The sequence below is a fragment of the Rhinopithecus roxellana genome, chromosome 11 (genome assembly GCF_007565055.1).
Source record: "Rhinopithecus roxellana isolate Shanxi Qingling chromosome 11, ASM756505v1, whole genome shotgun sequence".
NCBI lineage: Eukaryota > Metazoa > Chordata > Mammalia > Primates > Cercopithecidae > Rhinopithecus > Rhinopithecus roxellana.
Genome location: NC_044559.1, coordinates 39769222 through 39781678, shown reverse-complemented (window position 1 = coordinate 39781678; position 12457 = coordinate 39769222). Strand labels below are relative to the sequence as shown.

Genomic DNA, 12457 nt, shown 5'->3' with positions numbered 1-12457 from the left:
TCAGGTTGATCCTACTTTTTGTAGCATGTAGGTTGCTGTATGTGGATGGCAATCTTACGAATGACTTACTCTCCATAAAATGCACTTAACAAAAACAAAAGTACCCCTACCTCTAATTTAGAAGGCACTTCCCAAAAGACGATGTAGTACTTCATGATTTTCATTTACACTTATTTCTTGGTTACTGACAACAATTTTAATAGTACTAGTTTTTATCAAACATTTGTCAAACAGATGTCAACATTTGTCAAAATTAATGTCTTTGTTAGAAGTCTGTCTATATGAACGATTTTGGAATTTAACATTATTGTACCTGAGACAAAGTTAAAAAGAGGTGGACTAATTGGAGTTTCTAAGTTTCATACTATTTATTTTTAATGGTTTCTAGTTACTTACAAAGAGTAGAAAGGGTACATATCTTTATATTTCTGGAACCAAACACAGTGCCTTCCACATAGCAGAAATAAAATAAGTACTCATGTGGGTGACTGCTTATCTTAATGCCTACTTGTCTATTCAGCAATTGTTACGGAATTTCAAAGCAGAAAAAAAAGTTCTTCTATGTCAACAACTATCAAACATTACTGAAATAATTAAACCAAAGAAACTGGTTTTTGCCTTTTACCAAGAAAGAAATGTATAAAAGGCTTTTCTTTTGGTTTAAGTGCCAGAACTCCTTTATGAATCATGAAACTAAGGAAAAATATTATTGATGACACTAGGAATAAGTGCCTCTAGGTTAGCAGAATTAACTTATTGGGAAGAGTGTAAGCCTGGGAGGTAGCTACATTGTATCGTTTGGTGAAATCCTATCATGGGCTATTCATCAGGAGTCTGTGTTAGGTAAATGTCCTGTACTGACAGAGCAAACATTTTATTTCCGTGCCAGCCGACTCCTTTTTCTTGCAGTTTTAAAGTTTTCAGTGGAGACCAGGTATGGAAGCGGAGCTGAAAGACTATTTGTGGATAAAGGAGTTAAGGGTGGGTGAATAGATTTCTTGACTTGCATGTCTGCCATTTTAATGACATTTACCAGTAAGCATGTTGGCTAGGTGGCATTAGTAATAAAAACAAAAGTCTAATTTATAATTTTGAATCAAAAGGTAAATAGCTAGTTTATTAAAAGAATAGGTTAAAAAAGGTGATTTACGCTTTTCTGTATTGTCATTGTTGCTTTCTTAAACTTTATGGTGGGATCCTGGGGTTTAAGAAGTCTTGTGTCAATTAAGAGTAAATGAACTTCAAACTTACTCTTTCAGCTAGCAGAATTCAAATAAGGGATCCTAGATTGTAAAGTTTAACTACAACTTTTCTTATAGATTAAGAACCTGAATTTGCTTTGTAGTTACTTTTGAAAATTTGTTATTTAAATTGTTTTTATTGTCCAGAAGATAGAAATTATTTGAACTTTGGTACTGCTTTGTTAGAAAAGTATATTAAAGAAAATAGTTTGAAATGTTAACCTACTAGTGCCATAATAAGCAAAGTTTCTTTTGCTGACACAGAAACAAATTTTTTAAAACATTTGTCAAAATTAATGTCTTTGTTAGAAGTCTGTCTATATGAATATCAAGAAATTGTCATTACACTAGAAGATTAATTGTAACTAAGGTCTTGTTGAAAGGCACAGAGATCAAATAAAGACATTTATTTTTGCTTACGATTTTGGAATTTAACATTATTGTACCTGAGACAAAGTTAAAAAGAGGTGGACTAATTGGAGTTTCTAAGTTTCATACTATTTATTTTTAATGGTTTCTAGTTACTTACAAAGAGTAGAAAGGGTACATTAAAATGCTGTGCATTCAGATCTTAAATGTCAATAGGACAATATACCAGGAGAGAAAAGCATTATGAACATGTTACAGTGCTGCAGAGATTTTGTTTATGGCCAGTCTTGGGGGCCAGTTTATGGCCAGATTTTGGGGGGCTTGCTCCCAACAGATTGTCATTGGTGGCAGGGATAGACAGATCAAGGGAACAGAGCCCAGAAATAAGCTGAAGTAAATGTAGAAGTTTAATAAGAAAGGTGACATTTCAGATCAGTAAGGAAGGAGTAGATTTTTCCATACCTAATGTTAGGAATTTTTTTTTTTTTCCTATAGAGATGGGATCTTAGTATGTTATCCAGGCTGGTCTCTAACATCCGTCCACCTATAAGAATTCCACATATAAGAATTACACAGGTTTTAAAAACAGCAGAACATTGAGGAACATTCGTATTGTCATCAGTAGGGACTATTATTTAAATAATTTATGGAAGACAGAAAAATATGCAATTATAAGTAACACAACTCTGTTTTTTTTAAGAGAAAAATCTTCCAATATATAACATTAAATGAAAAATGAAAAAGCAAGATACAATGCAGTGTTTAATATTTTCTCACTAGTTTTTTTTTTTTTTAGGGGGAAAAAAGCATATCCACGTATATGCAAGGAACATCCTAGAAAGAATATACAGAAGTTTTCCCAGTGTAGAATGAATGGGACCTTTTGGGAATGGGTCAGAAGGTCTGCATTGAGAGACTTTTTATTGCATACTGTTTTGCATGCTTTCTATTTTTTAACCATGTGCATCTTATTTTTATATATTTTTTAAAAAGACGGAAAAAACTTGTGTAAGAATTAAATGGCTAGACGTAGTGGCTCACATCTGTGATCCCAGCTACTCAGGTGGCTTAAGTGGGAGGCCAGGCATTTGAGACCAGCCTGGGCAATAGAGTGAAACCCTATCTCCAAAAAAAAATCTTTTTAAATTGAGAGAATCAGTGAGCAACTTAACATTCCTCTATGTGTTTTCTACTCTTCTGCATTAACACTTAAATATGAAAAACTTTTTTTGCTGGGCGTGGTAGCTCATGCCTGGAATCCCAGCACTTTGGGAAGCAGAGGTGGGCGGATCACCTGAGGTCAGGAGTTTGAGACCAGCCTGACCAATATGATTGCATTCCAGCTTGGGCAACAAGAGCAAAACTCTGTCTCAATAAAAAACAAAAAACAAACAAACAAACAAACACAACTTTTTTTGGACTTGCCAGTAATTCTAGTCAAGATTTCAGCTGCAAGAAACAGAAAACATGATTCAAAGTGATTTAAATAATGGAGAGTATTATCTCTTGTAATAAAACTCCAGAAATAAGGCTGTGTCCAAGGTTGGTTGAATCTGTGGTTCAACAGTATTACTAAGGACTTGGTTTTTGGTCTCTCTGCTGTCCATAACATCTGTTTTATCCTCTTCCCTGTCATGGGTGTCTGTGTGAAGAGACCACCAAAAGGCTTTTGTGTGAGCAATAAAGCTTTTTAATCACCTGGGTGCAGGTGGGCTGAGTCAGCAAAGGGAGATAGGGGTGGGGCAGTTTTATAGGATTTGTGTAGGTAGTGGAAAATTACAGTCAAAGAGGTTGTTTTCTGGTGGGCAGGGGTCACAAGGTGCTCAGGCTAGGAGCTGGGAGGGAGCTTCTGAGACTCATTGTCCAGGAGAAGGAATTTCACAAGATAATGTCCTCAGTTAAGGCAGGAACCGGCCATTTTCACTTCTTCTGTGATTCTTCAGTTGCTTCAGGCCATCTGGATGTATAGGTGCAGGCTTGGGCTCAGAGGCCTGACATTCCCCTCATGGTTATAAGACGACTGCAAGAGATTTTTCCCTCATGCCAAGGTTTCTCTAAGGCTGCTTGGGCTGCCTTGAGTGTCTACCTCTGAATCAAAGGTAGTCCCCAGGGAATAACAGAAGCTGACTGACTTTCATCAGTGAAATTGAGTGTGTGCTGGGGAGTCAACCAGTGCATGTCCACAGCCTGCTTTCAACCCAGATCATTGATAAATGGCGTACTTTTTATTAGTGTTTCTCCATGTTGTCTTTTGATGATGCATTTTTAAAGGGTGTTCCACACAGTGTGGTTCTACAATGTTTGTGCATCCCTGTCTAGTTAATGTTGGATATCTCCCAGTGTTCTTTGAGATGTATGATTCAAAACTTTTTTTCATGTTTTCAACCCGTGCCAGAAAGACAAGTAACTAACAGCTGCAGGGCTTTTGTTGTTGGATGTTGAGTTTTTCTGTTTTAATTGATGCCTTTATGCATTGTGTTCTAAAATATTTAGAGCTCGAGTTCATTAGACTAACCATTTCCCCAATTAATATACAAAAAAGATTTCATTTTATTTTTCAGAATAAGTTTTACATCGAAACCAAGCTTAACAGAGACTTAAAAGATGACCTTATAAAGCTGTTTACGGAACATGTTGCAGAAAAGCACATTTACAGCCTAATGCGTAAGTAATTCAGCTTATAGGGGTGAGATAACACTAGCAATGATCTTTCCTTTTTCTTTTTGGTCTGAGAGCACTGTCATGTCATAAATCCCAATGTTAACATCTTCTGAACCAGATAGGAAGTGTTGAAGCCCACCCGAGACGCTGCGGAATTAAAAATGGGACTTGAAGGTCACCTGGTGAGCTGTGAGCACCTTTACCAGGTCATTGGACAGTGCTCTTGTGTCTGCCCTGATAACTTGTTGCCCGCCCCTTTTTTTCCCTGACAGTGGGGAAAGTATTATTAGGAAGTTCACTTCTAACTTTACTACCCGTAACTCTATAAGGAATACAGTGTTGTTTCTCTGAAATGGTAGTACAGAATCCTCTGATTTTTACTCTTTAGTGCAGAAACCCTTCTCTAGTCTGGTTCTGTCATTCTCTATTTTAGGCAAACTTCTTTGCCTCTTGTGGCCCTGAGTTTTCTCTCCTGTGAATTAGGATTTGTAAAATGTTTCATGTGCTTGTGTAGATTATTAAGAATATTAAGCTCAGTTAGTTTCTCCTCTCCCCATTCTTGAGTCCTGTTTCCCTCACAGTGGGTAGCATCTCATCCTACCTTTCCTGAAAGAATATACTTCTCCAGGTGGAGTTAGGAAGTCCCTGTAACCTAATGTCTCAGCATCCTTTTAAAGCTCATATCTTATGTGACACATCAAGTCATTTTTTCGAATATGGCACATATTTGGGTTGGCAGGATGTATTTTTGCTTTCCTGTGAACCATAATTAGTGTCTACCACAATGAACTTTTACTAGAATTTACAAAAGAATTGTTCCAAGCTTGACCATAAACTTTTTTTCCCCCGTTTTTAACGTTAAGTGAAAGAATTACCGAGCATGGGGCTAGTTTAGAAAGGTAGGGTTTTTTCAAAGAATAGTGTAGTTGAAGATAGTATACATTTCATTATGTTCCCAAGAGATTCCAGAATCAGAAAAGAGGCCGAGAGTCTTGGGAATATGACATGCATTTTTTTTTTTGTAAGGCTGGGAGATGTTTATATACATCTTTAAACATTGTCTCATGAGGTATTCCAGGTATTATAACCACTTAAGTATTTCCTGATACTGACATTGTCTTTTTGCTTTCATGATAAGATAGAGCATTTTGAAATCTTGTTAAAATTCTGTAGAGAAATGCTAATATTTGGTAGAAAAAGCCTGTCTACTTTGTAAATATATTTTTATATTTGCCAGTAATTTGGAAACTAATTTTATTGGATGTATGCAAAGAGAATTTTCTTTTTTTTTTTTTTTTTTTTTTTTTTTTTTTTTTTTTTTTTGAGACGGAGTCTCGCTCTGTCGCCCGAGCTGGAGTGCAGTGGCCAGATCTCAGCTCACTGCAAGCTCCGCCTCCCGGGTTTACGCCATTCTCCTGCCTCGGCCTCCCGAGTAGCTGGGACTACAGGCGCCAGCCACCTCGCCCGGCTAGCTTTTTGTATTTTTTTTTTAGTAGAGACGGGGTTTCACCGTGTTAGCCAGGATGGTCTCGAACTCCTGACCTCGTGATCCGCCCGTCTCGGCCTCCCAAAGTGCAGGGATTACAGGCTTGAGCCACCGCGCCCGGCCGCAAAGAGAATTTTCAAGAAAGAATATAGTAGTCCAGATCTGGTGAGAGAAAACATAATCATATTGTCTGGTTTTCAATAAAAATTACACTTAAAGGTGGATATATCTTTTTATTTCCAAGTAAACAGAAAAGTCCTTAAGCTTTTGTAAATTGGACAAAACTGAGTTTGTCAGATATTTATTGCGCAATTATCAGGCATTGTACTTAGAGAAATGACTGGCCTCATTGGTTTGAGCTTCAGAACAACAAGGGACAATGTTTAACTGTATTATGTGGATGATCATCAAAGGTTTTTAAACACACACAGGCACTGCTTGTATTTGGTGGGACCTATACTTTAAAAATATTTCTCCTAACCCTATAGGATAGGTGTAATCATTACTCTCATTTTAGAAATGGAGAAACAGAAACAGAGGTTAAAGTTTCAAACAAACAGAAAAGCACAGCTATTAATGTCGTTTCCACTTATACATTTTTATATTACCCCTTTACTGCAGCAGAACAAATAACTACATTCAATTTCTGTAATTTTTCTACAATCTGATCAATAATTTCCTTCCCGTGGCTTCAGATAGATCTGGAAAGCTAGTGTTCACATTTATTATTGTTGTGTAACAAATCATCCAAAAACACAGTGGCTTGAAACACCAACAGTCTCTTATTTTGCTCTGCAATTTGGGAGGGCTTGGTGGGGTAGCTTATGTCTGCTCTGCTCAGCATTGTCTGTTGTGGCTTAACTGGGTGCTGGGGCTTTCAGTGTAACTCATTCACATGGCTGGTAAGTTGGTGCTAGCTCTTGGTTCCTGTTTCCTTCATGAGTGAGTATCTCAAGATACAGGAAATGGAAACTGCTGGTTTCTTAGGTCCTGGGCTCAGAAGCTGGCACAGTGCCACTTTTGCTGTATTCTGCTGGGCAAGTGGTCACAGAGCCGAAATTCCAGGAGAGAGGAATGTATCCCACCTCTTGATAAAAGGCATGTCAGAAGAATTTGGGAGCCATGTCTTAAAACCAATACAAAAACGTAAAACGAATACTGTCTGTTAATAAAGAATCAGTTATTGAATGCCCATATCATTCATTATTGGTATGTTTCATGAATGAAAACAGTAACTTCTTACTGGGGATAAAACTAGTTTTCTACCGGCTCCATGGTATAATCATTTTTATACATATTTGCTTGTAAAATAAAGTGGCTTCTATTTTTGGCTGATAGTAAAATTGTTTTCCTTTGAAATTATTCGAATTAAACTCTGAAAGCTGCAGAACTACTAGGATCTATTGTTAATCAAGGTTATTTACATAGTGTGTTAGTGATTCTGAGCAAATGTAACAATAAATGTGTAGCATGGGGTTAATGGTAGAAATTTCGTGGGAAAATATAGTATGTTGACTTTTACAGCAGAAAATTTCTAGTTCAGTTTGCATAGTGTTCTAAATAGTTACGTTTTAGTTAATTTTCTTAGTAGGCAATTTTGCCTTTTAGTTCAAACCATTGTAGTTTGAAATTTTTTTGAAGCCAAGAGTATTTTCAGTTTTAATTTTAAGAATTGCTTTTCAAATTAATAAAGGAGAGAATCTCCTGAGCAAGTGTGTAGCACTGAGGAATACTTGAAAGAGCAGAGGAGCTTCGTTCTGGTCCCAATTCAGGTATCAAAAGATGTGTGACTTTCTCAGCGAGGCACTTAACCTGTCTAGACTTTCAGGTTAGAACTTATCTATTCTTGTGTTTAAACTATATGGCTTATTGATACGTGTGATGATTGTTGCATATAAGCAGGCATTTTGGTGTTGATATGGTGAGGTACAGAATTTAGAGTGAAACACAAGTTCTTGAACCTCTTTTGCCTCTGGCTAACTCTGTGACTTTAGATGAACTATTCAGTGAGGGGTTTTTGTTTTGGCCTTAGTTTTCTTACCTGTCAAAAATAAAAAGGTAGATGACCGAACTTGTGAGAATTAAATATATGTAAAGTACCTAGCACTTGCTAAATACTCAGTACTCTTTCCTCTCTCAAGTTACCACCCCCAAACTCCCATTTCTTTTTCCTTAAAAGGGGAGATTAACTAGAAAATCTTTTAAACACTTTTCCTAAAAAGAGTTTAAGTGGAGATTTGAGTGAAATATTACACCTTCTCAACTCTAATAATCTTTTGTTATTAACTAATAATCTTTTGTTATTAAATGTAATCATTTTAAAATTTATTTCAAATTTATGTACATTTTGTGTATCTTTGTATTTATCATGTCTTCATAGCTATCAAATTTGACATAGGTGATTACAGTTATGGTAAGAATGGTTTGCAAATGTATATACTTGACCACATAATCAATATGTTGTTGAATATGAAGAGTTAGTAGGATCATGCCTAATTGGAGGCCAAAATGGTGAAAAGGTTAGGAAGATGGATTAATAAAAAGAGAGAGCACTTGGATTTTGGATACATGTTGAAATTAGAATCTTATGAGTAGAAAAATTCTGAAAACCTAACACTTAGAATTTAAATTTTTAAACATTGCGTTTTAAAGCAACATGACTTTCTGAAATGCTTAGCATTTGCCTACGCCAAGCTTGTCCAGCGCATGGCCTGCGGGCCCTACGCGGCCCAGTAAGGCTTTGAATGCTGCCCAACACAAATTTGTAAACCTTTTTTTTTTTTGAGATGACATCTTGCTCTATCACCCAGGACGGAGTGCAGTGGCGTGATCTCGGCTCACTGCAGCCCCCGCCTCCCGGGTTCAAGCAGTTCTCTGCCTCAGCCTCCTGAGTAGCTGGGATACAGGCGTCCACTGCCATGCCTGGCTAATTTTTTTGTATTTTTAGTAGAGATGGGGTTTCGCCAGCTGGTCTATGAACTCCTGACCTCGTGATCCACCCTCCTCAGCCTCCCAAAGTGTAAGGGATTACAGGTGTGAGCCACCATACCCAGCCCGTAAATTTTCTTAAAATGAGTTTTTTTGCAATTTTTTTTTAAGCTCATCAGCTGTTGTTAGTGTATTTTATGTGTGGCCCAAGACAGTTCTTCCATTGTGGGCCAGGGGAGCCAAAAGATTGGACACCCCTGGTGGTCTATGCCATTCAAACTTGTAACTGTCTACTGATGATAAAATGGGAAGGATAAACTTAACAGTCCATCTCTGATGGCCTTCATCATATATATTCAAACGTAACTCAAATTGTATGTTTGAGACTATAAAATCCTCATTGGCCTAGTAAGATGATATTTCTCCTTTTAGAAAGGCATGAACAGAACAAAATCAGTTTTTATGTGATGTTACAAGCCTGGCTTAGGGTAAAATCGTCCCAAGTTTGTTGTTGTTATTAGCAAATGTAGGTCTTTGAGATAAATTAAAAATGAATCATTTTAGGTCAGTAGTATCTATTGTGTTCACTAATCAATGGAATTTGTATTTGTTAGTGATCTAATCTAGAGGAATTGTTAGTTGTATTTGTTAGTGATCTAATCTAGAGGAATTATTCCTCCTCGTTAAAAACTTTTTAAAAATGTTTGTGTGGCAGTAGATAACCTAAAAGAAAACTGTCTCTGTTGTCATGTTCAGAGTCAGGGTCACCAAAGACGTGAAAATGAGAAAGATGAGCCATCATCATCCCTTGCCCTTAGCTCTTGTAAGAAAATAGTAGATGTAGCATTTGGGGAAATGAATTTCTGTCTCTGATCACAGTTACCAAATAATTACTAATGGTGATTTGGGGGAAGGAGAAATGATTGAGGGAGGTTATTGTATGATACTTTATTTTCCAAAAGTAATGGAAGCATTTTCAACTCAGCTCAGTTATAATGTATCATTCATGATAGGTTATACTAGTGCTTTTAGAAAGCTTTTACTTTTCAGAACCTCCATGAATTGATTCATTTCCATTAGTGTGTCAGCAGACCTTCACGTATTTTAGCTACTGCACTGGATTGAAAAAATCCTTAGTATATAAACGTTTGATTGGTTTATTTGACTGTTCGTTTCTTACAATTGTTTATGTTTTGGGAGTCTTTGGGAGAACAGTAATAGAGAAATCTTGACAATCAATACGTGTTACATTCTTTTTAACCTGTTTTCTCTTATTTCAGCTTTACTTTTAGAAGCCCAGTCAACACCATTTCAGGTCACACCTTCAACTATGGCAAATATTGTGAAAGGCCTGTATACCCTCAGACCAGGTAAACATTTCTCATTTCTGTTGTAGTTACAGCCTTTTCCAAGACGGCAGTGGTTCTGTATGTGTTTTGTGAGGCCTAATGGTACTTGCATTTGCTGGAGCAAAAAAATTGAATAGATATTCATCATTGTAAAATGTAAACTCAGAGCTCAGTTGGAATGTTCTCTGCTAGTGGAAACCAACTAGTTTGTTTTTTTGCAGAACCTATTAAGGAAATACAAGAAATAAATTGTAGAATACAATTTATTTTATGGATAAAATTGAATCTCATATTTGGTCTTAATTTATCCTTTACTTCCTACCTCACGCTGCACATACTCACAGACATCCACATTCACAAGTCCATCTTCTTTGGCCTGTTAAGTAACTTGCAAAGAATCTGTAAGTGTTGGTAAAGTTACAGTCATTTTGTAAAGATGTTCTGGGGAGAGAAATAGAAATAATCACAAGAACTAAAGGAAATACCAAAGATAACTATAATCAAAAGCATGGTTTTTAAATTATCTTAATGTGTCTGTCTTAGAATAAAACACTATAAATTTAAAGGAATCCCAAGGAGCTTTTGTATATATCTTTCTATAAGCGAGAACCTCAAACTTGTCATAGAGTTGTCTAGCAACTTATAAATGTCCATGGGAGAGAGATTACAGAAGTTATCAAGATAGAACATTGTTCTACAATCTATAAACACAAGGGATGGTTTTTAGACAGTAATTACCTTTTTGTGAAATTCTTTTGAGGATTAAATGAAAGAAAACATGATATAAAGAGCTTAACGCACAGTACCTGATAACGTAATAAGCATGCAAACATTCACTGCTGTTATTACTATCCATTTGAGTTTAATGGTTATTTTAGTTAATTGATGGCTTGTTTGCTTCATTAATTTAAACGACCTGTCAGAATTTAGCAAGCTAAAATGGAAACCAAGTGAAAACTGGTACTGGTAGACTGATTTTAGAAATACCTTCTTAGGCCGAGTGCGGTGGCTCACACCTGTAATCCCAGCACTTTGGGGGACTGAGGCGGGCAGAACACGAGGTCAGGAGATCCAGACCATCCTGGCTAACATAGTGAAACCCTGTCTCTACTAAAAATACAAAAAAACTTAGCCTGGCATAGTAGTGGGCGTGTTTAGTCCCAGCTACTCGGAAGGCAGGAAAATGGTGTGAACCCAGGAGGTGAAGCTTGCAGTGAGCCGATCGCACCACTGCACTCCAGACTGGGCAATAGAGCGAGTCCCTGTCTTTAAAAAAAAAAAAAAAAAAAAAAAAAAAAACCTTCTTAGGCTACTTTAAATGATTAATGACTTCTAGAGTATTCAAATTTATTGTTAAATTTGGATCTAGGTTTTGAGCTCTACTCTCTGATTTTTGACAGAAATTACTTGTATAAAGTAGTAAAGATATTTTATTGCATGTGTCCAATAAACTGAAATTTTTCTGTATCTAGTTTCTCAGAATTTTACAGCAGTGTGATGAAGATGGCTCCTGAAATAGTGTGTGTGTGTACTAGGTTATGAATGATTTTTTTTCTTTTGAAAGCATCTAAGTGCAGTATGACAAATTCTGCCTCCCAAGTAGGCAGCTTTATAAGCTCTGGCTTTTATAAGTAACAAAATTGCAAAATAAAGTTAATCACTAAAGGTAGAAAAGTATTGTGGGTACATGTTTATCTAAATGCTATTTTATCCAGGTTCAAACTCTTGTAATAGGGTTTATACTACTTGTAAGGAGAATTCTATATTTGAGAATTGTCCTTTTGAAAAGGTGAATTTTATCACATACTAACCTTTTGCTGCCCTGCACATTTTCTGAGATACTTGAAAACATATTTTGACATTTACATGTTTTGCCAGTACCCATTATGTTGCTGGTTTATTAAAGCCATTTTATTCACCTGACAGATTAAGATTAGAATATTTTAAAAGTTGACTTTTGAAAGGAAAAGTTTATTCCACTGCAGTAGTTCTTAAGTGCTGGTCTTTGTATGACTGCATCTGAGTCTCTTATGAAGGCTTTTTAAAGTCTAGATTCCTGGGCTGTAATCCTTGGAGATTCTGATGACTTACCATTTCTGGCATCCAGTCTTTAGAAATAGTTGCAACAATCCTATTCTGCCCTTTTTCAGTTAATACACACACTTTGTTTCTTCATCTTTATTTTGTAGCAGATGGGTTTGACTTTGCCAGCTCTGACTGATTAGTGGTTCCCCGTAGCACTGTATTGAGACTCTTAGTGAAGCCATATTTGCGCTGGACTGGAAGGAGGGAAACATTTTGCCATGAGTTTCTCCCAAGGGGTGACTGAATGAATTGGTCCTTGTATCATTTGCAGTGTTTATTTGCCAATTTTAATTAGCTATTCAACAAGACATTTTGTTAACTTCCACTTTTTTACTTAA

General features: G+C 36.4%; 1 protein-coding gene across 1 annotated transcript in view; it reads left to right on the top strand.

Annotated features, from left to right (window-relative positions):
• The window catches only part of CACUL1 (CDK2 associated cullin domain 1), a 71466-nt gene that overhangs the window by 45059 nt on the left and 13950 nt on the right, over positions 1 to 12457 (top strand). Inside the window, exons 5-6 of the mRNA XM_010388875.2 lie at positions 4172 to 4274; positions 9966 to 10055. Of these exons, the coding sequence (XP_010387177.1) occupies positions 4172 to 4274; positions 9966 to 10055 (193 nt within the window). The remainder of the gene's footprint in view (positions 1 to 4171; positions 4275 to 9965; positions 10056 to 12457) is intronic.